This window comes from Mobula birostris, chromosome 8, assembly GCF_030028105.1.
Source record: "Mobula birostris isolate sMobBir1 chromosome 8, sMobBir1.hap1, whole genome shotgun sequence".
NCBI lineage: Eukaryota > Metazoa > Chordata > Chondrichthyes > Myliobatiformes > Myliobatidae > Mobula > Mobula birostris.
Window position 1 is genome coordinate 64,543,136 of NC_092377.1, and position 23,524 is coordinate 64,566,659.

Here is a 23,524-nt window from a genome sequence, read left to right on the forward strand (position 1 = left end):
TCACTGCACCCTGGAAAGAGCCATCTGCTGTGAGGTTTCTCCATCATGTGATTAGTTACGTCAGTCTCTGACGCTTCTAGATCTGATTCAACCAAGTTCTGCCATCATCCTGTATGTCCACAGTTGCAGAAAGATACCCAACCAACAAAGTAAGGGTTGCTTTAGCAGCATCATCATCACCTTCACCAAAATAGACTTGAAAAATAAGATGTTATACTTAAAACCAAAACACAGGAATCCAATTTCCAGAATTCTTTATTTCTTCTGTACAATACATTGTTTAAATTGGCATGCAAAGCCTTGGTGGGGTACAAATAATCCCATACAGTGTCTTCCCATTTCCTGAAAAATCCCTCTTGGCAGAGAAAAAAGTGATCGAGTTACCATAAAGAAATTATTCTTAAAAACTGCAGGGAAATCTCAGCTCACAGCAAGAGAGTGTACCTCACAACAAAGTGCTCTTTCAGAGTTGTTTTCTTTAAGGATTCTGAAATGCAGTCTAATCAGGAGGGGTGAAAACAGGTGACCTGAGGTGAGTGAACAGGAAGGATTTGGGCCTACCGACCCTAATGGAGGTGCAGTCTTGGCGCCTTGCCAATGACAGATAGTATGTAAGTAATTTGTAACCACATGTTAGGGAATACCATCTAGACCAAGAGACTAAGGAAAACAAGAACACAAACTCAGCTTATGGAGCAGTTCCTTTTAATATACAAAGTCCTAAACTTATCATAGTGCTACAAAAATATTACACTTCATAAACCCATTTTCATTACAAAATATTTTTTCAAGTAAATTAAATAAATGAATTTAAGGAATTTATTTCCTCCTACTAATGCCACACAAAGTACTGTGTATCCAACATCAACCTACCAACAGCAGATTCTATAACACACAACAAATTACATATCATAAGTATGCTTGATAACATTTTTTTCAAAAATGTAAATTAAAGGTGCTGGCAAACAGAGAAGGGTTAATTAATCAGAATGCTTTTCACTCTCACAAAGTAAACCAAAGGAGCAGGAGAGCTGTGCTCTTAATTGGCATCACATTTTATTTACCAAGAGAATATAATCTAGGATGGCTGAACATTGGTTCAACTCTCTAGATCTCAGTAAAGCACTGTATAGAAAACAGCTTGTTAGGTGGGTTTTAATTCAGGAGTGTTCTAACAACTGGGAATATAAATGCCACTATCAACTCAATTCTTACGAAATACTGATATCCTTCCAGTTTAGCTACAACTAATCATCTTTCCTTAAAATCAAAATGTATCTATTTAACAGGAACAATCTTAAACTAGCAAATTTAACAGGAAAAAGGAATGATAATGTCATCAACAAACTATCAGTGGATTTTATTGCAATATCACACTTTCTACTCCATGTAAAATAATCATTAGCACTAAAATTAAGTTATTATTTTAATCCCCTTCAATTAATACTGTATTGGTAAGCAATAATTTACTGACAACTTTCATTGACAGCTAGAGCTGTTTTCTATTTAGTCCAATAATTTTCCACTGGTAGCCATAGACCTGGCCTTAGTTTGAGTTAACTCTCACAAATTGCTGAGCAGTTTTCTGCATGTACACATAACTTTCCACTGGTAGGTTTTCCGTTAAGTTGGGAGATGCCATCCAGGTCAAGATCATCCCAAAGTTAGTCACTGGTCTATGCCAGGCTTTCTAAACTAACCGAAGAACCAAGATGATATGGTTGGCCTCAGCATTTCAAAGCTTATATTTTCATATTTTTAAGGTATAGATGGAAGCAATTTAGCCATTTCTATGTCAGACCTCAGAGCAATTCTGTCAATCAATTTTTTCCTGTAATATATTTTCTCTCATATGTCCATCAACTCCAGCCTGATTTTCCTGCTAACCACCTACTGTGCAGTGGGGTGACCTACAGTAATCAATCGCATTGTAGGTTGACAGGCCAAACAAAAGATACGCTTGAGCAGCAATGCAAAAGTGTTGACTTCAATTCATTTGGGAGAAGCCTGCAGGAAACCACAGGAGCTCATGAAGAAACATTAAGTGACAATATGGCTCAAGAGTATGTAATCTCTAAAGTCATGTAAGGCATGCCCATGTGGGAGCTTTATTCCAAGTCCATTAGATCACAGATAGCTTTAGGAATCCAGATTAATGTCTATCCCTTCTCCCCATGTTACTAACTGTTCCTATCCTGACCAAGATTAGTCAATGCAGAGCACATCAAAAAGCACACTCAAGAAAACCAGAAGAATAGTTTGTTAGAAAATTGATTAGGTATTTCACCCATGATAACTCTGTTCCCAAAGTGTTTATCCAGTAAGTATTTCTCACAAACTTGAAGAAGGTTTTCAGGATGAGATTACGTTGTTTAAATTAATCAAGTTGATTGAACCATTGTACAATTTACCTCAAAAAATTAATTAATCAAGTATTTTTCTTATTACTTGTACTTTCAATTTAAAAAGAAACAAAAAGGAAGAATATAACTGGTATTCCACGTGAATTATGGTTTTTTGTTAAAGAAACACATCCTGAGAACATTATGTCACTGATTAATGTATGTTATATTGATGCTATTTTTATTTTGGAGCTTCATTTTTGAGCTCACAGTGATTCTGGAGTCAATGCACAGAACATCTGGTAACCTTGCAGTATCTAAATGATGAAATAAAGTACACTTCCAACATCAGAGAATAGAACTGAGTAACTTCAGTAATGCATGATTCTGGAACCCAAAAATATGATTAGAATTTAGCCAACAATCTTTGACATTCAATTTCAATAAAATAAAGTTGCCCCAGGTTGGCTAATTTACAGAATTTTACAGTTAGAAGGGAATTCACTTGGTGACTTTACATATAATCTAAATTCCAAATTGTACTCACAAGTGATTTTTATTTGTCTCAAGTCTTGTCAGTGCTAATTATGGTGAATGTTCAAGATGTTAATCATACAAAATAATGTAATGCTCCTGTCTGAAATCAATGCTTCTGTTAAAGGGCTGTAAACAAAACTTCAAATTATCAGCTTCATCAGACACATTGTAAATCTCATATTATTTTAATTTAAAATAATTGTTAGCAACATCATCAGTAGTGCAGGTAGGTCCATTCATTCTCTATGTACAAAATATAGCAAATAATATTTTAATATTTATATATCTGGCAGCTGCAAGCAAGTTATTAGATAAAGATAACAGCTCAGATAGCAGCCTTTGCTTTTCCAGGCACTGATGGGCCTACACAACATTCCCAGTATTTTCTGGTTTTCCTGGTTAAGCTAGCATTTGCAGCTTTATTTAATGTTTATCTTAAATAAGTTACTTTATCCATTAATCACTTTAAAGAATATCTGTTAAATAGTAAACAAAAATCTCAGCATGGCAGAACACTTGCATACGCAACTTCAATTCTGTTCTTTAGTTCGAACTGCCATCAACAGACAATGGCCAATCATAGACAGTGGATACACATATACTTATTAAAAGGCTGCTGTGGTTTTCCACTAGCAGTCACCATAACCTCGTTAGGCCAGATTTCTATCTCAGCACCATACATCTCTCCCTCCATCATCAGCACCATACCCACAAACAAAGAAAACAATTCAAAGACACCAACAAATTCAAGATTCCAAACTCTTCATACACAGACTTATTTAAACAAGAAAATTCATATTATCATTAAGGGTAAGCCTTTTAGCTCTTTGAGCCTATTCTACAATTCAATTAGGTCATAGCTGCTCTACATTTTAATACAACTAACTCAAGTTGTCAAACATAAAACTTGGTTTTTAAAATTTCAATTAACAATCTTTTAATGAAAATAGTTCCACCAGAGGTGAAGAAATGTTTTCTGAGATTATTAATGAACCATTTAATTCTAAATTTAAGTTGGCTCCACAAACAAAGGAGAGAGTTTCTGCATACTTTCCCAAGCCATTTCTGATTATTAGCTTATTCTGGCTGAAATAGGCCTTCAAGTGATGTGAGGGCATATTCTGACTCAGGGGTTGTGAACCTTTTTGACAGCATGTGCCCAAATTGGCAATAATCTTCTAAAAAAAACTCTCTCAAGAGTCATGGTAATTTAGAGCAGGGATTATTATTGATTAATATTTATTAAATATTAAATTAGTAACAATGATGGACCTTTTAAGGAAAAGGCATCTGTTTGCTTATTTACGTGTATTCATTGTTTTACAACTGATAAAATTATAACAAATTCAAATTGAAATAAATGTAGCATTTTTGAAAACCTATTCAAAAGTTATTAATAACCTTTTAATAAGAAAATTGAAAAAAATACATAATTTCAAAATCATTTCGTTATTGTACCTCATATATAACAAAAGAAATATGAACATGAGATCATAAGCTTTGGTGCATGTTCATAAAAGATCAACAAAAGGAAAATAAAAACACTTTATTCTCAGAGAGACTTTTGTTGCTGCACCAACAATGACAAATATTTTATACCCAGTTTGTATTTGATTGTTTGGAGAACTATGCACATTACGCTAGTTGCATCAGTAAGCCTACACTTATAATTAGATTTGACTAAATTCATCTCACTGCTCCTGTGTTGTAAAAAATCATTTGTTGCATCATTTAGCAATAAAGATGATCATTATGTATGTTTTTATTATGGAAGGGCTTTAAGAATTAAAGGCCCAACAATTTTTTTGCATGTGCCATCTTGAGCATGCGTGCCATAGGTTCACCATCCCTAGCTGGACATTCATGTTCAAAATACACCAGCAGGTTCTGTCTAGAATGTAAGTCTTATTATAATACAGGTTGCATCAACAGACAAGAATAGGGAGAGCAGAGTGATCCTTATTTGAGCCAGATCAATGCAGATAATTAGATGTCTGATTACAATGATTCGCTATTGACCTATGATAGCTCGAGGGAATGCAAAAGACTCGGAGTTATCATTAAAGGACTAATTTATTTTCTGTTGAACTGAAGATGAGTGAACAGACTTGTATGTTTATTACCTATTCTCCTATGATGGATACAAAGTATGATTTGCCTTTACTGAAAGTGGTTGCATTCTGACAGAAATTAGCTAAGCTAACTACTTCCTCAAGTTTATAGATATAACCTTGGATACAATTATAAATCCATCAGTGGGAAATTGTCCTCCTTGTTTTCAATGGCAGAAAACTGTGATAGGTTGGGAACTCTCAACCTGGCCACTGGAGAGTGATAAATCAGAGAAGAAGAGCGTGGCATTTTCAATGTACCTGACTTAAGTGCCTGAATCAAATTCCTGAGCTGCTTTGATTAATCCTTCAATTAGACGAGTGAATTACTGAAGAAGCACTACGAGCAATTTGATGTGCCTGTGTTTGATTATTATGCTGAGGGGGATTTCAACTCCCTAAGAGTTTTTTTTAATCATTTAAATGCAGTTTGAATAATCACATCGGTACTGTATTTGAGCAGATTCTCTTTTAACAGATGTAGCATAAGGAGCAGTTAAAAATAATGCCAAAAATTTCTGAGGTGAGATTGGGAGGGAGGGAGAGAATGAAAATTGGTGCCCACTGTTATTTAAACATGCTGTTTAATTTCAGTCATATTCTGCACTGCAAGTTTTTGGAAAATCAAGGTAGAATTAATGTTTGACTTTCTACAATGCATGTGAGATCTGGATGAATAAGATAAGGTACAGTATACTTGAAATTCCTCTCCACCAACACAATCTAGTCACATCATCAGACCATACACCATCTCTGAGATTCAGACCAGGGGTTCCCAACCTGGGGTCCGTGCACTCCACAGTTAATGGTAGGAGTCTGTGGCATAAAAAGGTTGGGAACCTCTGACTTAGAAGAAGCAGAATAAAACAAAAAGGTCTCAACAACCAGGAAAGGTTGAAGTAATGGAATTCTCTACTTGTGTTTGTATTTTTTCAGTGCAGAGATGATTGGCAATTATCAATTCTTATTGAGCAGTTAAAAAGATATTCATATAAAACTGGCCAAGTTCTAAAATTCTCTAACAAGTTTAGATAATATCAGCAGCTTCACACTATCCACTACATTAGAAAGGTGAACCACTTGACAGGATAATATTTTCACAAATATTGAGAGGCAAATCATGAAGGGCAATCTTTTGGACCTCCAGTAGTTAACTGCATACCTACCCTCATGTGAGTTTAGTGATGCATTTAGTGACAGAACACTGTAAATGCTACCAGCTTCACCATTATGTTGACAGCTTGTTTTGGGCCAGTGTATGAAACATTCTTCCCCATGAATATGAATATGTCCTCTCCAAAGGGGAGCAATTGTCTGAAAGGCTGCACGCAGACAAGTAGACATTAGCAGGGTTCTGAATTCAGTTAGTTAAGGCAGTAGGCTAGGAAATCAGAGCGAGCCATACAATTCCTGAAGATTCACTTCATCAGAGGACGAGTATTTCCTGCAACATGTTGGCCAGCTCAGCCACCACTGACTTCTTCTTCTTCTTCATGTGCCTTGTGCGTTACACGCTTGGGCGATCATGGCTCTCCACATCGAACGATCCCTCGTAGCGTTAATGATATCTCACACACTTAGATCTGTTAGTTCTTTCACAGTGTCCATATATTTTCTTCTTTGCCTTCCTCTTCCACATTTCCCAGGCATACGGCCTTGTAATGTAAGGCATTCTATTTCTCCCTTTCTGATAACATGGCCCAGGAATTTCAGTTTCCTCTCATTAAATGTTTTCATTAAAGATCTTTCTGTATGGGCACATTGAAGTTCTGTCTCATTAGTTACCCTATCCCTATATAATATTTTCAGCATTCTTCTAAGAAACCACATTTCTGTTGCTTCTAAGTTTCTTTGGAGTTCTGGTGTTATAGTCCACCACTGACAGGACTAACACCGATATGGCATTTTTGCCACTAGTCTATACTGTACTATCCACCAGAATTTCATGGATGTCTTCAAATTAAATTGCCATGTTTCCTATATTACAACAATGTATTTCAATGAGTATATATAGGACTTGGGGCTATTTGAAAGGGATGTTGAAAACATTATGGAAATAATTTCTCCATTTAATTGATCAGTGAAATGAGACTTCAGGGAATAAAAACTCAAGATTTTTTCTGTTCTTTCATAAGAAATAGCATTTCTATATTTTGAATGATGTTCTAATCATAAAAATGTGATTTTTTTGCCTTAACAAAGTACTCCATTCTTTTCTTCATTATTACTTGGTGTGAAATGTGAAGCTCAGACTCTATTGTTTAATTTTACAATTGTTTGGATAGTGTACTATCTTTGTAGGGTCTAGAGACTGGGAAGTACAGTAGCTGTTGGTTGTCATTTCTCTGAACTTCATTTTTCTTAATCCTGTGCTTTGCTTTGAGTTGATACAAAATTAATTTACTCTAATATATAACATTTTTTGGCATTCAATTTTCTTAAACAAAACAAAGGCAAAATTATGTGGGGTTCCTTGCACCAACTGGAGTGTGTGTTAGCATTGATTTTCATGATGGTTGAGGACGGGATCAGGTTTGGTTACCGGTCCCCCTGTGACTGGACCACCTACTTGCACTTCCCACTAAAACTCACATGCAAGAAATGACTTTAAGTGATGTGCTGGAACTCGACTGGTGAGTAAGACCCTGTGGAAGTTCACAAGTCTGGATGGGGAGGGAGCTGAAATAAGTGCAGTGTGAAGAAATGATATCCTGTCACCTTTTTCATTTGTTAATAGTGGAATCATTGGACCACTGACTATATAATTAATTAATAATGCCATAGTAAGCTGGGCCATTCCTTTCAATGTATAAGTACATTATACAGTACCACAGGTTTAAGCTAAATCTAATGCCTTGAGAAGAACTAAATTGTTCTCATTCAGCTTGCCTAACTATAGTACCTAATACTGAAAAGAGAGTGCTCCTAAGCCTTGACCTCTCCATGCCTTGCTGTGCTTAATTCTGTTTCACATTACTGCAGAACAATTAAAAGTATTGCAATTATACAATATGAAAAAGTTATGAGGATTAATTAGCTCCCAGAAGTTTCCTTCCAAGAGAATTTCTGCCTTAAGAAAGGTAAACCCAAATAAAGAGCGTAGATTCTCTGGGCCTAGTCAAACAGGATGCTCCGTGCAGAATCTGTTTGTTTCAGTCTGCATCTTTTTCCACCTTAATTCTTTTTTAAGCAATCTAAAGGGAAGAACATTACTTCAATTTACAGAGGGTTGGCTACAAGTGTTTTCTCAAAGCACTTTTGTGGTTATCTCTTCCATTTAGGTGTGAAGGAGGTTAAGTTCATTTTTCACAGCCAATGTTTCTTCTTTTCGGTCACCATTGGGCAAAAAACAAAGACACTTTTGCTAGTTTAGAAAAGGAATTTTGTCTTGTTCATCTCCATTTATCCTTTGCAGTGCATCAAGTTAGGTGAATAACCCTTTGTCTGTTGAATACTTCATAACAGAGCCTGAATCTAGACTCAACCTCTGAATACTTTGGATCTTTTGCAGTCTCTTGCGTTGGGCTTAGAGAAGTTCAAACATTTTTAAATATAATTTAAATAAAGCTCTGTACAAGCTGCATGTGGTAGCTGTTATAGTCTTGTTGAAGTCAGTCTTTTCATTCCCCTTCGCTGAGCCAGGTTTGAGGCCAATACAGCTTCTAATCTCGGTGCCTGAGGTGTACGGTTTAAAGCAAAATAGGTGGCAGCCATTGCACCCTGTAATAAGATGCAACAGAAAATTTGTAAAATTATCGTTAGAACTTATTAAATTTAATACACAATTTATAACATCCCCAGTCACCTGTCTCCTCTCTTTGTTCTCCTCTTGTTAATCTATGGATGCTATCAGGATCCACTGCAAACCCTAAATGACCATTATGCGTACAAAGCTAGACAGGAGTTTTGCAGCTTATTTCACTGCAGGAGGCATCACAAATAGACTCATTTGCATGTTTCTCAGAGTATCTGAATGTGAGAGACATCATAGTCATCTCCAGTTACTGGGTTCTCATCCAGTGTATACTTCCTGTCAGGATAAAAAAGCATCAGCCAGGCTTATTTGCTGGTTCCTATTCAATATCTCCATATAGAGTATTTTCCATTGGGAGGCATCACATTCAAGCCCAGTCACTGAGACTTCACCCAGACTCCTCAAACTGGCTGGATAATTGACAATGGGGGGCAAGCCAGCTGTGTTCATATACAGTGTTCACATATATGAAGAGTACTAATGGTACTGAATACTTCTTGCGGACTGGAACGGAACTTCCAAAAAGTAATTTAATTGAAGCAATAAAATTGTGCTTTGAATCTTTCCTTTTAGAAGTGGAAAATCTCTACACCTTGAAAGTGAGGAAGAATATTTTTCAAAATTAAAGAGGCTTAGTAATTGTTAATTGGCGGTTCTAACTGACTTCAAAAGTCTAAATCTAAAAGAAATGCATCAGATTGCAGGTGGGCAACTTTCATCCCTTATCTGCTGCACATAAAATGGCACAGGAACATAACATACATATTGACTGTGATGTCAGATAGTTGGTAGGAAAATAGATGATTGGTCTTGTCAGAATATTTACCACAGCTTTCACCAAGATGATAAAGCCTAACTCTGATGCAGTATCTTTTCATTTGTTATTTGCCATGAGCAGAGAGATGGGATTTGTTTGATTTGACATCACAGTTGGCACTCACATTGTGGGCCAAAGGATCTGTCCTGAGCTGTACCATACTACCTTCAATGTAAGCATAAACTATTAATTATAAAAATACATATTCTGTATTATTAAAAGTAATGTTCTGTACGCTACATCAGGTTGGTGTATGGAGCAATGGAAACTGTGATACCATGTGTGCAAGGAGGTATCAACAGTTTTAGAGATCAATTTTCAGTTAAACAAAATATCATACAGAACATTAAAAACTGCACTGTTCAACAGAGTTTTAGTGTATGTCTCCCACCCACATTAATGACCGTTCTGGCCACTGTAAAGAAGCATGATCATAAAAACAAGACTCAGCTTTAAGGAGACCATCTGGAACTTGCCTTGACTAAGTGGGCATCGTGCCTGCTGAGCTGATTCTGTGATAGGTATTCACGGTTCACTATCCAGGGGTGTCGAAGGACCTGCACTGCTGTGTGCCTTTGATGAGGATCTACATGCAGCATCTTGGATACAATATCCTACAGAGAAAACAACAATACATAACCATTTAAAATATTTACTTGATCCATGACTTCATCTTCGGGCCATCTGTCAGGCAATTGACCGTGAAGAACATTCAGCTGCTTCACTATATTAAAGGTGTTGTTGCTGTTGACATTACAACATGCAAGGTTTAAAAGCAAATGTACAAATTCACTTACACAAAACTGCTCCATTTGTTAATTTTCTCAAAGTTAACTACCTAATTTTAAAAAATTTGAATTGCTACAGCACTCATCACATCTTTGGGCTATTCTACTAATTACAGCCAACAAATTTTGGAAGTATACAATCACAATGGCTTGCATCTATATAACGCTTATGGCTCTTCCCAGAAGTGTCATCCAGACAAGTTTGTTAACAGGATACACGAGGAAATATTTGGACAGGTTAAATGAGTAGGTTTTGAGAAGTGTCTTGAGGAGACGATGACAGAGAGAGCTGGGATATACTTGGGGAAGGAATCTGAGGGCTTGGGACCTAGTCAACATTGATATTGACAAAAGTTTACATAACTTCTACAAGCTCTGCTAACAGCAGCCAGATATATCATGAGATGTTCCTTTTCTTCAAAGGGGTAAACGTTAGCTTCCTTTCTCTTCAGACAGTTACTAAAAGAAGGCAGGAACTTGTCATCACAGCAGAGCTAAAAGATGGTATCTGCCACTATCCCGTACTTGCACTCCTGCATTGAATTTAGCAATTGTGCTTTTGACAGGAGTTCTTCTCTCAGGCTGCTGTAACGTCAGCCTAGTGTTGCAGAGCCTCCACATAAAGCTGACGCTCAACTAGAGTTGCAATGGCTGTCAGTAGGACCCCTATTAAAATTCCACTCCTATTTACTTGCATCCCAGCCGGGAAATGCATAAGCAACTTCTGTCTCCGAACACATTTGTAAAATTTCAGTACATTCGATACAGGCAAAGGGTTGAAAAACAAGGAATCTGATAAGAGAGGACAGTAGACCATGGAATAAAAGGAAGGAGGTGGGGAATCAGAGGGAGGAAGATGAAGAGCAGGTCATCAGTCCTTTGGCTCTTCCACTGAACATCTCCCAGCTTCTCACATCACTCTATCACCCCTCCCTACCTTCCTACCACCCCCTTCAAATGGATTCATCTATCCACCTGCCAGCTCATGCACCTCCCCTTCTATTTTGGCTTATTTTCTGCAATCATGTTTGATGTGGCATTATATCAAATGCCTTTTGGAAATCTAAATATATTCCATCCACTGGTCCCCCTTCATCCACTGCATTTATCACCACTTCAAACAACTGAATAAATTTGTTAGGTATGAGTTCTCCTCACAAAATTATGTAGAATTTTTCTGAATGTTTTGCCATAATGGCTTTAAGCAACAGCTTTAAATATTTTCAATTTGTGTATTTACTCTAAAACTTTGCATGATGGTTGCCTCTACAAGTTTGTTGATTGAACTATGTGTTCCATGTCCAGAAGGGTTAGTTCTGCGTAAGTCTCCATACCAGGTTGATGTCAGACTTATCCATAGTGAGTTCAGCTTTTCTGATAGGCACCGATCATTAATTCTTTTGAGATTAATTATCTAACATAGTTTTCTATGAACACTTTAAAGGAGAGCTATTGCCCAAAAGAAAGTTAAGTGAGGATGCAGAGAATGTTTAACTGTAGAGCAACATGCCTTGCCAGGCACTCTGTGGTGACTCACAATTTATGGGACATTTCCTTTCTTCATTAAAAGCACAAGTCAATTTGCACACCCGGATTGATACCTCTTGTTTAGATGCCATTAACCTTCGAACAGTACTTCTTCTAATGCGTTCGGCAACACCAGTGGCAACACTCACCTTTGCGGCGTCGGAAATGGTGTCCCAGTTTCCTCCAGTAAGGGCATATTTCCCACTTCCAATACGCGCCAGGATTTCCTCAGGAGTATCATCAGGCCCATTTGCAAATGGTGTGAAGCTAATTGACAAGGAAGAAAATCAAGAGAAAATCCCAGAATTAATGCAGTGTAATGAAATGCTTGAGCCAAGGAATAACACTTCATTACAGCTTTTTTCTGATATGATATCAATTTGATTTCTAAGCAGCTATTTTTACAGCTCATGCTACAATGATATGAGTCAAATATAATACAGTGGATTCTAGCTCTTGGGACACATCGGGTCCAATGCATGTTGGCCCAATTAAGGGCTGCTCCAATTAGCTGATGTTTCATGGAAATAGCTAAAGTGGTATAAAAAAGATAAACTACCATTTAACTGAGTAACAAATTATATATTTAAATGAAATGAAGAACAAATTAGAATACTACCAATGCCATTGCAGTACTATAAAATTGTGGATTAGTTTCTCATAGTTATCAATGGAGGAATTCATTCAAAGTACTTTCACCGCTGTGTTTTTTGATTAATTGTAAATGAATAAAATTAATGCAGATAATGCACTGCCTTCATACAATGTCTTCAATGACTGCATCTTTAAAATCTTCACTTTCATTGTAACATTTAAGATGATTGTCAATATCTTTAAATTCTTTGTAGTTCCTAGCTTGTTGGAAGCAGTGAAATGGCTTAATTTTCACTCCCACTTGTTTCTGGCATTGGCAAGCCTGTATGCTTGAAACTCCAGTGTGCAAAACAGTTCTGAATTGTCTTACTGCTTACTTCTTGCCAACTATCAGCAACAAAAATCATTGCTTTTTGAACACAAGCGTATGCAACTGTTGCCATTTAAAAACTGTTCACTCTAAGTATAGTTTCTAAAAGCTACAGGAGCTCACATGACTGACGACTGTCTCCTGTCCCAATTAAGCAGCATAATATCCCAAATAAATGAAGGAACACCTGTCTATTTTCTTGGTTAGTTTTTGTTCTTTAAGAGTCATCCCAAACAAGTGGCTGTTCCAATTAACCAATGGCCCAATTAACCAGAGTCTACGGTAGTAGGAAAGCACTGGTTGCTCGTATTAATAGATAATCCCATGGCATTAATGAGCGGGACATCAGTTGATGCTGTCACAGTTTTGTGACAAAAATGGCTCTGTAAAAAGGGAAAAGATCACTTTTTTTTTGACTTTCTAAGGATTAAGTACCCACTCACCCCCCTCCCCAGCAAAGTGGGAGGGGTGCTCAAAGAGCCGGGATGAGTTTTCATAAATGTTACTTGGATCCCATTTCATCTTGGCCAAATGCACTGCCTGTGATTAGTTCAAGAGAAATGAGATTTGACACCCTTGTGGTGGTGAAACCATTCACAAAGGACAAAGGAGGGAGCAACGTCATGGTGCTCATTTCACCCACCTGAAGACTAGTCATACACTCTGCTATAGTTTCCTTACCCTGCCAGCATGGTGTAGAGCAGAATTCCTAAACTCCACATGTCACAGGCTGCATCATATCCCTGCCTCTTGAGTACCTGAAGCAGGAATAAGTTGTTGTTATTGCACATCTTGACGCTAGCAACAGATTGTTAAAAATATCTTACTTCAGTTATTTGAAATTAAGTGAAATCGTTGTGGAAGTATATTGCCTTACTAGAGTACAAGAAATATATAAAACCTCCGCTATCCCATTATGAATGTGGTAGTTTTACTTGTTTGCTTCATTATTCTGTGTTTCAAATGCATCGTAATGCTCTGAATCAAATTTGCTTGTAGAAGATGTGTTTGCTGTTGCCCAAACAGTCTGACATGATCTTCGGATGGCCATTTCCAGGATATGATGTTACCATCAAATTTTGGTTTGGTAGATTCAAAGATTAATTGCAAAGTCTCTATTTGTTCTGATACTACCCATGGTATCCCAGAGGGAGAAGGGACTGCAGCATCCACCGTTCACATGATTAGATGTGCTCTGACTGAGGGCTTTGATCTGATCTTAAGGTTCTGAGATATCTCTCTCCTTTGTACTATATTGAATATGAGTGGCATGCAAGTTCATGTGGTTCTGATTCAGACTGGTGTTTAAGTGTGGAGCCTTTAATGGCAAGAGTTTCTGATCAATCAGCCCCAGTACTAACAATTACTTGCTAAGTCTGTACACTATATATATATATATATGACAGAGTGGTTTTTGGATGAAAATTCTGGTGTAATTTATGAAATAGGTTTTGGTTCCATGCCATCAGGCCTCTCTTGTAAAAGAGCCTGCATTTCCAATCATAAACAAAATCAGGAAAAAAATAGGATGAGCCATTATTGAATTGGGGAACAGACTCAATGGGCCAGATGGTCTAATTCTGCTCTTATGGTCTTATGCTCTTACAAACACAAGAGATTCTGCAGATGCTGGAAAGCCAGAGAAAGACAAACAAAATGCTGCAGAAATGAAACAAGTCACGCAGCATCAATGAGAGGAGTTAGCAGTCAACGTTTAGGTCCGAGACCCTTCATCAGGACTGGAACGGCAGGGAGCAGAAGCCAGAATAAGAAAGCGGGAGGAGGGGAAGGAGCATAAGCTGACAGGTGATAGGTGAAACCATGTGAGGGGGAAGGTGTGTGGTTAGTGGGGGAGGGGGAATGAAGAAAGAGCTGGGTGCTGATTGGTAGAAGAGGTAAAGGGCTAAAGAAGAAGGATGCTAATAGGAAAGAACAGTGGTTCATGGATGAAAGGGAAGAAGGAGAAAACTGGGGGGGGGGGGGGAGATTTACAAGGATGCTGCCTGGATTGGGGAGCATGCCTTATGAGAATAGGTTGAGTGAACTTGGTGTTTTCTCCTTGGAGCGATGGAGGATGAGAGGTGACCTGATAGAAGTGTATAAGATGATGACAGGCATTGATTGCGTGGATAGCCAGAGACTTTTTTTCCCAGGGCTGAAAGGCTAACATTGGGGATGGAGGAGCATAGTTTTAAGAGTTTCTTAGATAGGTACATGGAGTTTAGAAAAATAGAGGGCTATGTGGTAGGGAAATTCTAGGCAGTTTCTAGGGTAGGTTACATGGTCGGCACAACATTGTGGGCCGAAGGGCCTGTAATGTGTTGTAGATTTCTATATGCAATAAAGGAGAAGAGAAGTGGTAAGAGGGTTACCAGGATGGGGTATGGGAAAAGGGAGAAGGGGGAGAGGGGCATAAATTACCAGATGTTAGAGATATTGTTGTTCATGCTATCAGGTTGGAGACTAACCACACAGAATATGACCTGTGGCAGTAGAGGCGGACATGGACAGACATGAGCCTCCCCTTCCAGACCTGACGAAGGCCCTTGGCTGAAACGTACATTATTTATCCCCTCCACAAATCCTGTCTGAACTGCTGAGTTCCTCAAGCATTTTGTGCTGTTGCGCATTTCCGATGATCTTTTTACTACCGAGCAATGTGATAGCATAACCTGGGGCCATGATATAATAGGCTTACAGGAACTTAAAGGTTTCCCTCACTTGCATTTCCCAATATTCCAAAAGCGGATTAGTAACATAGAGACAAGATCAGATACTATTTGTTGGTCTGTTTTATTTTACAATCACGAAAAAAATCTATGTCATACTCATCCCTTTCTTGTGAGCTAAAATATATTACCTAGAAATCCAGTTAGGAATTGATCATGTGCAACTTGTGATACAATTTCCACAAAAATAATCATGTTACAGGCAATCAGGCAAATGTTGCATGGATCGCAATGTCTTTGCTTTGTCTATATGTTCAAACTCTAACACGTGGAGGTGGTTTGACATTTACAGTGGAGCTCATTGTTAGGAAATAACATCAGGAAGCAACTCCAGTGATCTTACCTCACATCTCATGAACCAAGGAAATTCTTGATAAATGTGGATTCTGTCACTGTGGGCTTTGTCTATCTACTGATTGGCCAGGTTCCTTAATTGTAAATATCCACCGGAGGTAACTGAATTAAGATGATCCTAGATCCTCATGGATGTTATTTGCAATAGTTTTCCTTGTACATCAATATGCCATCCCTCTCTGTTCCTTTCACTCATTTTCAAGGAAGGGAAAGGCATGGATGAATCGTTACCCATTTTGAAAGCAGTCTAACTTTCAAATAGTACTGTAATAATACTCGTATCCAAATTGTTTCCATAGAAAATTGCTTAATAGTCCTGACTTTTTCCAAAGCACTGGATATAGATGGGCAATTCTGACCTTCAAAATATCAGAAAGATAATTATCTCTGTTTTTCACAAAGTATCTATGCAGATGTTATAAACTAGATCCATTATCCTCAGTGATTATTTAGTGACCATTCAAGCTACAACATCTCAAACAATATTCCTGGATTGAAAATGACTGGACAAATTTACATGGTAAGCACGCATCAACTTACAGTCGAAATGGGCTCCTGTTTAACTTGCCAAACAAACAATGTGCGAAGTTGTGAAGCTCATTACCTCAGGGGCAACAAAATTTGCAGTGTAGCACGGAGTCATTAGGAGGCCATTTTCAGCTCGGAGTTGTTTCGCAAAACCGAAGTCACAGATTCTAATGGATTCTGGGTTTCCTGACTCATCCACATACAGAATGTTACTTGGTTTCAGATCTCGATGAACAACCTAACACGAATGAGAAAGCACCAGATCACAACCTATCAATCACAGGTGTTCAAACCTCAGACAATGATTTCCTGACGTGCACTCCCTGTACGTGCAGTTTCTAAAATTTGAGAGTGGGATTTAATAATCACTTTGTCTTTCCAGTGTTGTCAGTCTTACAAGAAGCTTCAGCTATCTGCACCGAAATCTGGTAGAGTAGATTGCCTGATGCACCCCTTTCCCTCTACGCCATTGCATCCTTCCACCCCACAACCGAAGCCACTCAATCCTAATACCATCAGTGAATGATAGAAGTTATGTTCAACATGTTAATATTGTTTTTGCACGCATGAATTTTAAAATAAATGGATTAGTGACTTTTATTTGAAGATGATATTACAGAGGAACCACATGATTTTTTAGTGATTGACATGTGATTATCAGGGTAAAGGATATCAGTTCCAGTAATAAAACACTTTTCATTTTGAGCATCTAGTCCTCAGCCCCAAGTGGGCCCAGATTAAACACACAAACAACGAGATATGGAATGAATTTATAACTGACTGCCCTAAAAATACCACTGAATTGACACAGTTACACCTACATGACATATTCTAAATATTCATATCCAGCAGGAATGGAATTGAGATTGTCATGATTCATTTTATGTTCAAATGATGGTACTATAAAAGTTAATCACAGTCTGACTAAACAGTTGAAAATGCACATTTGTCATGGCTTTATAAAATATTATTCCCCGAGGAGCATTAGCAAAGTTAAATTTAATTATTTATGTGTGGTACACCCTTTTTCTCCTAATGTAGCTGATATTTGTAGAACTTTCAAATAGGTGAAGACAATCTGTGACTTCATCACAAATAAGACATAAGGCCATTTGACAAAAGAGCAGAATTAATCGTTCCATCATGGCTGATTTATTATCCCTCCCAACCCCATTCTCCCAGTGGCTTGTGATGGCCTGATTAATCGAGAAACTAATACTTCCGCTTTAAATATGCCTAATGACTTGCCCTCCACAGTTGTCTGTGGTAATAAATTTTACAGATTTACTACCCTTTGGCTAAAGAAATTCCTCCTCATCTCTGGTCCAAGACGGCCCCGTCCCACGAAACATCATCTCCACATCCACTCTAACTAGACCTTTCAATATTTGATAGGATTTAATGAGATCCTCCTAATTCTTCTAAACTCCAGTGAGCAAAGGCCCAGAGCCATCAAATGCTCCTCATACATTAACTCTTTCATTCCAGAAATCATTCTCGTAAACCGCCTCTGGATCCTCTCCAATGCCAGCACAACTTTTCTGAGATAAGGGGCCCAAAACTGTTCATGAAATTCCAAGTGTAGTCTGACCAATGGCTCATAAAGCTTCAGCATTAAATCCTTGCTTTTATTTTGGGGTTGAGTGGGAATCTGGGATCAGCCATGATGGAATGGCAGAGCAGACTCAATGGGCTGAATGGCCTAATTATGTTCCTTTGTCTGATGGTCTTAGGTCTTATAGTCTAGTCCTCTTAAAATGAATGCTAACATTTTATTTGCCTTCCTTACCACCAACTCAACCTGCAAGTTGACTTTTAGGGAATCCTGCATGAGGACTCCCAAGTCCTTTCACATCTCTGATTTTTGAACTTTCTCCCCATTTAGAAAATAGTCTACACCTTTATTTCTTCTACCAACGTACATGGCCATATACTTTCCTAAACTATAGTCCATCTACTTCTTTGCAATTCTCTCAACCAAAGTCTTTATGCAGATTCTCTGCGCATCATCCATTGACATATAATGTGAAAAGAAACAATCCAACACTAACCCTTGCAGAACACCACTAGTCACCAGAAGCCAACCAGAAAAGGACCCCATTATTCCCACTCTTTGCCTCCTGCCAGTCAGCTAATCTTCTATCCATGTGAGTATCTTTCCTGTAATACCATGGGCTCTTATATTGTTAAGCAGCCTCATGTGTGGCAGCCTCAAGTGGACAGGGCTGGACTGTTATTCTCCTTTATAAGTTTACTGTAACTAGGAAGATTCTTACAGCGATGACTCCACACTTCACATATTAATCAAAACCTAGTCTTCAGGATGCTATTCCTCAATGTCTCTGGACTGCAGTAGAAGACCTTGATGACCAACTCCACATGGGTATTATATCTATGGGAATAGCAGATCATGATAACCTGTCCAAAGTCAGAATGGTGTTAAACACTGCTGACAGAACAGTGCTTGCAAACAACTACAACTTCATGCATTTGTTAAATACCATCTCTAAAGAATTCTGAATTTAAAAGCTGCTAGATAAAAAGGAAGAACTCACTCCCTGGGAATGTAAGTATTCCACAGTCTTGGTGATGGTATAGAGAACTGCGCTGGCCTCCCTCTCCGAGAAACACTTCTGCCATAGAATCCGATCGAGTAGTTCCCCTCCTCTCATTAGTTCCATGACAAGGTATAGATATTTTCCATCATCATAAACCTGAATAAACAAAATACCAAAATTAAAAACAGGTAAGATATATTTGCTAAAAGAGAAATACACAACACGAGAACAAGAATATGAGAATTACTACCAGGAGTAGGCCAGGGGAAGCACCACCCATGCAATCTGTGTGGATTGTGAATCGAAAAATAATATCATCTCTTATTCTTCTGAACTCTCTGCTTCACATCCTTTCATTGGAGAAGCTTCCAACTCCCATCCGAGGAATCATTCCTTTTTAATAAACACCATTGTGGGTATAGTCTCACCAGGCTTTATATAACTGCAGTACCACATTTTCATTTAAATATTCTTTCAGTCAAGTCCAACCTATTGTTTAATTCATTGGCTATAGATCTCACTAGGAGGCAATATCGTGAGTGAAAATACTTAAGTTAAAGCCACTTTGCATTACACCTGCTTGCAGGTAAATGACTGCAGTGATGTTAGGACTTCTGGAATTGGTGAAAAGTGGCAAAGTGCAGAGGTGGGGAGGGAGAAAAAGAAAAAGAGAAAGGGGGAGAGAGGGAGGGGAAGAAGTGGTGGAGAAGAAGGTGGGAGAGAGAAGGGGAGAGAGAACAGGGGAGAGAAGGGGGAAAGGGGGAGAGAAGGGGAGAGAAGGGGGAGAGAGAAGAGGGAGAGAGAAGGGGAGAGAAGGGGGAGAGAGAAGAGGGGGAGGGAAGAGGGGAGAGAAGAGGGGGAGAGAGAAGGGGAGGAGAAGGGGAGGAGAAGGGGAGAGAGAGGGGGCAGAGAAGGGGGCAGAGAAGGGGAGAGAAGGGGGGAGAGAAGGGGAGAGAGAAGGGGGAGAAGGGGAGAGAAGGGGGAGAAGGGGGAGAAGGGGGGAGGGGGGAGAGGAGTGGGAGAGAGAAGGGGGAGAGAGAAGGGGGGAGAGAAAGGGGAGAGAAGGGGAGAGAAGGGGGAGAGAAGGGGAGAGAGAAGGGGAGAGAGAAGGGGGAAAGAAGGGGAGAGGAGAGAAGGGGAGAGAGAAGGGGAGAGAAGGGGAGAGAAGGGGAGAGAGAAGGAGAGAAGGGAGAGAGAGCAGGGGAGAGAGAAGGGGAGAGAAAAGGGGGAGAGAGGGGGAGTGGGGGAGGGGGGAGAGGGGGAGAGAGGGAGGGAGAGAGAGGGAGAGGGGGAGAGGGGGAGATGAGTTGATGGGGAAATGGAGAGGGGGATGGGGAAGGGGATGGAGGGGGAGGGGTGGGAAGGGGGAGGAGTGAGGGGGTTGGGATGAAGAGGGAGGAGAGTTGAGGAGGGGAAGGGGAGGTGTGAGGGGTGGAGGAGTGAAGTGGTAGGGGTGCAGGGGAGGGGTGAGGAGGGAGGAGGGAGGGGGAAGTGAGGTGTGAAGAGGGGGGAATGGGGTGTGGGGGTGGAGGGGTGAGGAGCTAGGGGTGAGGGGGAGGAGTGAGGAAGGGGATGGGAAGGGGAAGGGAAGGGGAAGGGGAGGGGAAGGGGAGGAGAAGGGGAGAGGAAGGGGAGGGAGTGGGGGAGACATTGATTTTTAATCATTGCATTGCAGGTCTTGAGAATAAAGATGGAAAGTGGGAAACATGTCTTGTTTCTTCAGGGTTTCAAGAGGACCTGTTGTCAAACATACAGTAAATAGCCACCAGCCACCAGCAGTGGGAAAGGCAAAAGCAGGTAGAAGATAAGGACATTAATCATCTTTCTCCATTCCTGAATGGACACATAAATATGCCTGGGAATGGAAACATAAATGGATCTTACATTCCTGATCAAGATAGTGCTGAGAAGAGCAGCCAAAACAAGAAAACTGAGAGAGAAAACTATTGGGGAAATGGGATAGCTCAGTGAGCCAGTACACATTCAATGGAAACAATCTCCTTCTATGTTATAAGGAAATATGGTAAAAAAAAAGGTGGAATGAGAATGATGCATTTCTTTATTATGATTTGAGTCAGGCAGTTACATGAATCCCCAGTGAGAATTTAGCTGGAATAGTGCAACTGCAGGCGGGGCTAGGTCATTGAAATAAAAAGATAAAATATTGGAAATACTCAGCAATCAGGCAGCATCTGTGGGGGGTGGGGGAGGAAAAAATCTTTCAAGTCAAGGACCTTGATTTGAACAGCAAACTTTGGTGAGATTCCTTTTCCACGACTGCTGTTTTTGCTTTTAAATCACCACACCTATATCGTCTTGAGCTGGTGGTGATGAGCTGTCATTTCAGGCTTTTGCAGTGCTATTGGTAGGGGTTCCAGGACTTCAAGGGGTCAATCTTGAGGTTTCAGAGTGCACATAGGAACTATGTGAGTTCACAAATCGACATGACTGAAAAGGGGACCAAGGTCATAAACCAATGTCAAATCTATTTCTATAAACTTTAAAAATAGCTTATGAAAAGGGATATAGGAAAAAATAAAACTTGGTAATGACTTTGCATAAATGTTAATAAATGTCGACATCTGCCTTTGTCATCTCCAGGAGAGTCATGCTTATTGCTACGAGGTTTTAAAGCATCTAATCTACTCACATCTTTCAAGGTGATAATATTTGGATGCTGTCCATATCGTAGTAAAATTTCAATTTCCTCTGATGGGTCTCGCTTGCTTTTATCAATAATCTAGGAGTAACAGTGAAAACAGTATATTTAATTGCATCCATTAAAATTTTCAGAAAATCTTCTGTGTGAGTAATGTGCACTTGGGTTTTCTAATTTTTCTCTCTTTATACTGTTGTACCCTAGAGACCAGTTGCGTAGGGGAATGGCTTCAGTGTGAACTTCGTAGCAAATCTGCTTGGTATCCTTGGCAATACAATTCCTGCTGTTCTTAGAATCGGAACAAAGAAAATCTGTTTAAGCCTCCTATCCTTACTTCTTCTGGAGAAAAGTTGAAGACATGGTAGCTTATTAATGCCAAAAGATGACATTTTACTAATTCAATGCAGCAAAGTCTTTGATTTTAGTGCTCCCCATTGCTCATTCTCTATAATGTTCAAACTTGCTCAGCTCAGCACAGTAAAAATATGCTCCGCAGGTGACACACAGAGACTTCGGTTCACATCTCAGCTTTTGAAAAACAGGAGTGAATTGGAAGTGGTATACAGCATTGTGATGGTAACAAAACCTGAGAGCTTTTCAATGTGTACCACATCAGTTCCATTTGCAATTAGATTAATTGATTTTCAACAGTATTCACATCTTATGCAAGTTATGCTCTACATCGTCACTTTCTCATGGAGGATCCACCTTCAGGGAATCCTTAAAATGAAAGAGCTGCTTATCTGTCATGCTACGCCGCATTATATCAACTGACAAATTAGATTCACCAGAAGGACTGGAAACTGTAGGTATGACCGTATATCTCATTGCTTCTTTCAATGCATTTGCTCTAACTAGATAGCAAAAACAAAAACACCTGCACTAAGATTGCAAGGATCTGTGAAAGTCACATCTCAAAATAAACAGGTTCTCCATCTGCAACATGTACAAAATGCTGGAGAAACTCAGCAAGAGGAAACGAACAACCAGTTGACATTTCAGACTGAAATACTTCTTCAGGACTGGAAATGAAGTGGGCGAGATGCCAAAATAAAAGGACAGGGGGAAGGGGAAAGAGGATATATTGAATTATCTTACTGAATTTTTTGAAGAGGTTACTAGGAAAGTTGATGAGGGTAAAGCAGTGGAAGTTGTCTATATGCACTTCAGTAAGGCCTTTGACAAGGTTCCACACGCAAGATTAGTTAGGAAGGTTCAATCGTTAGGCATTAATACTGAAGTAGCAAAATGGATTCAGCAGTGGCTGGATAGGAGACGCCAGAGAATAGTGGTGGATAACTGTGTGTCAGATTGGAGGATGGTGTGTAGCGGTGTGCCTCAGGGATCTGTACTGGGTCCAATGTCGTTTGTCATATATATTAATGATCTGGATGATGGGTGGTAAATTGGATTAGTAAGTATGCAGATGATACTAAGATAGGTGGCGTTGTGGATAATGAAGTAGGTTTTCAAAGCTTGCAGAGAGATTTAGGCCAGTTAGAAGAGTGGGCTGAAAGATGGCAGATGAAGTTTAATGCTGAAAAATGTGAGGTACTACATTTTGGTAGGACTAATCAAAATAGGACATACATGGTAAATGGTAGGGCTTTGAAGAATGCTGTAGAACAGAGGGATCTAGGAATAATGGTGCATAATTCCCTGAAGGTAGAATCTCATGTGGATAGGGTGGTGAAGAAAGCTTTTGGTATGCTGGCCTTTATTAATCAGAGCATTGAGTATAGGAGTTGGGATGTAATGTTGAAATTGTATGAGGCATTGGTAAGGCCAAATTTGGAGTACTGTGTACAGTTCTGATCACCGAATTATAGGAAAGATGTCAATAAAATTGAGAGAGT

The 23,524-nt window shown here is 39.1% G+C and overlaps 1 protein-coding gene across 11 annotated transcripts in view; it reads right to left on the reverse strand.

Moving 5' to 3' along the window:
• Window positions 1-381: 381 nt before the first annotated feature.
• Window positions 382-23,524, reverse strand: part of rps6ka2 (ribosomal protein S6 kinase, polypeptide 2) — a 324,857-nt gene continuing 301,714 nt past the window's right edge. For all 11 annotated transcript variants that reach the window (XM_072265327.1, XM_072265321.1, XM_072265320.1 and 8 more), the window contains 7 exons: window positions 21,660-21,749; window positions 19,007-19,165; window positions 16,528-16,689; window positions 13,522-13,598; window positions 12,026-12,143; window positions 10,038-10,175; window positions 382-8,710 (listed from right to left, as the gene is read on the reverse strand). In XM_072265327.1, coding sequence (XP_072121428.1) covers window positions 8,585-8,710; window positions 10,038-10,175; window positions 12,026-12,143; window positions 13,522-13,598; window positions 16,528-16,689; window positions 19,007-19,165; window positions 21,660-21,749 — 870 coding nt within the window. In that variant the 3' untranslated portion in view covers window positions 382-8,584. The remainder of the gene's footprint in view (window positions 8,711-10,037; window positions 10,176-12,025; window positions 12,144-13,521; window positions 13,599-16,527; window positions 16,690-19,006; window positions 19,166-21,659; window positions 21,750-23,524) is intronic.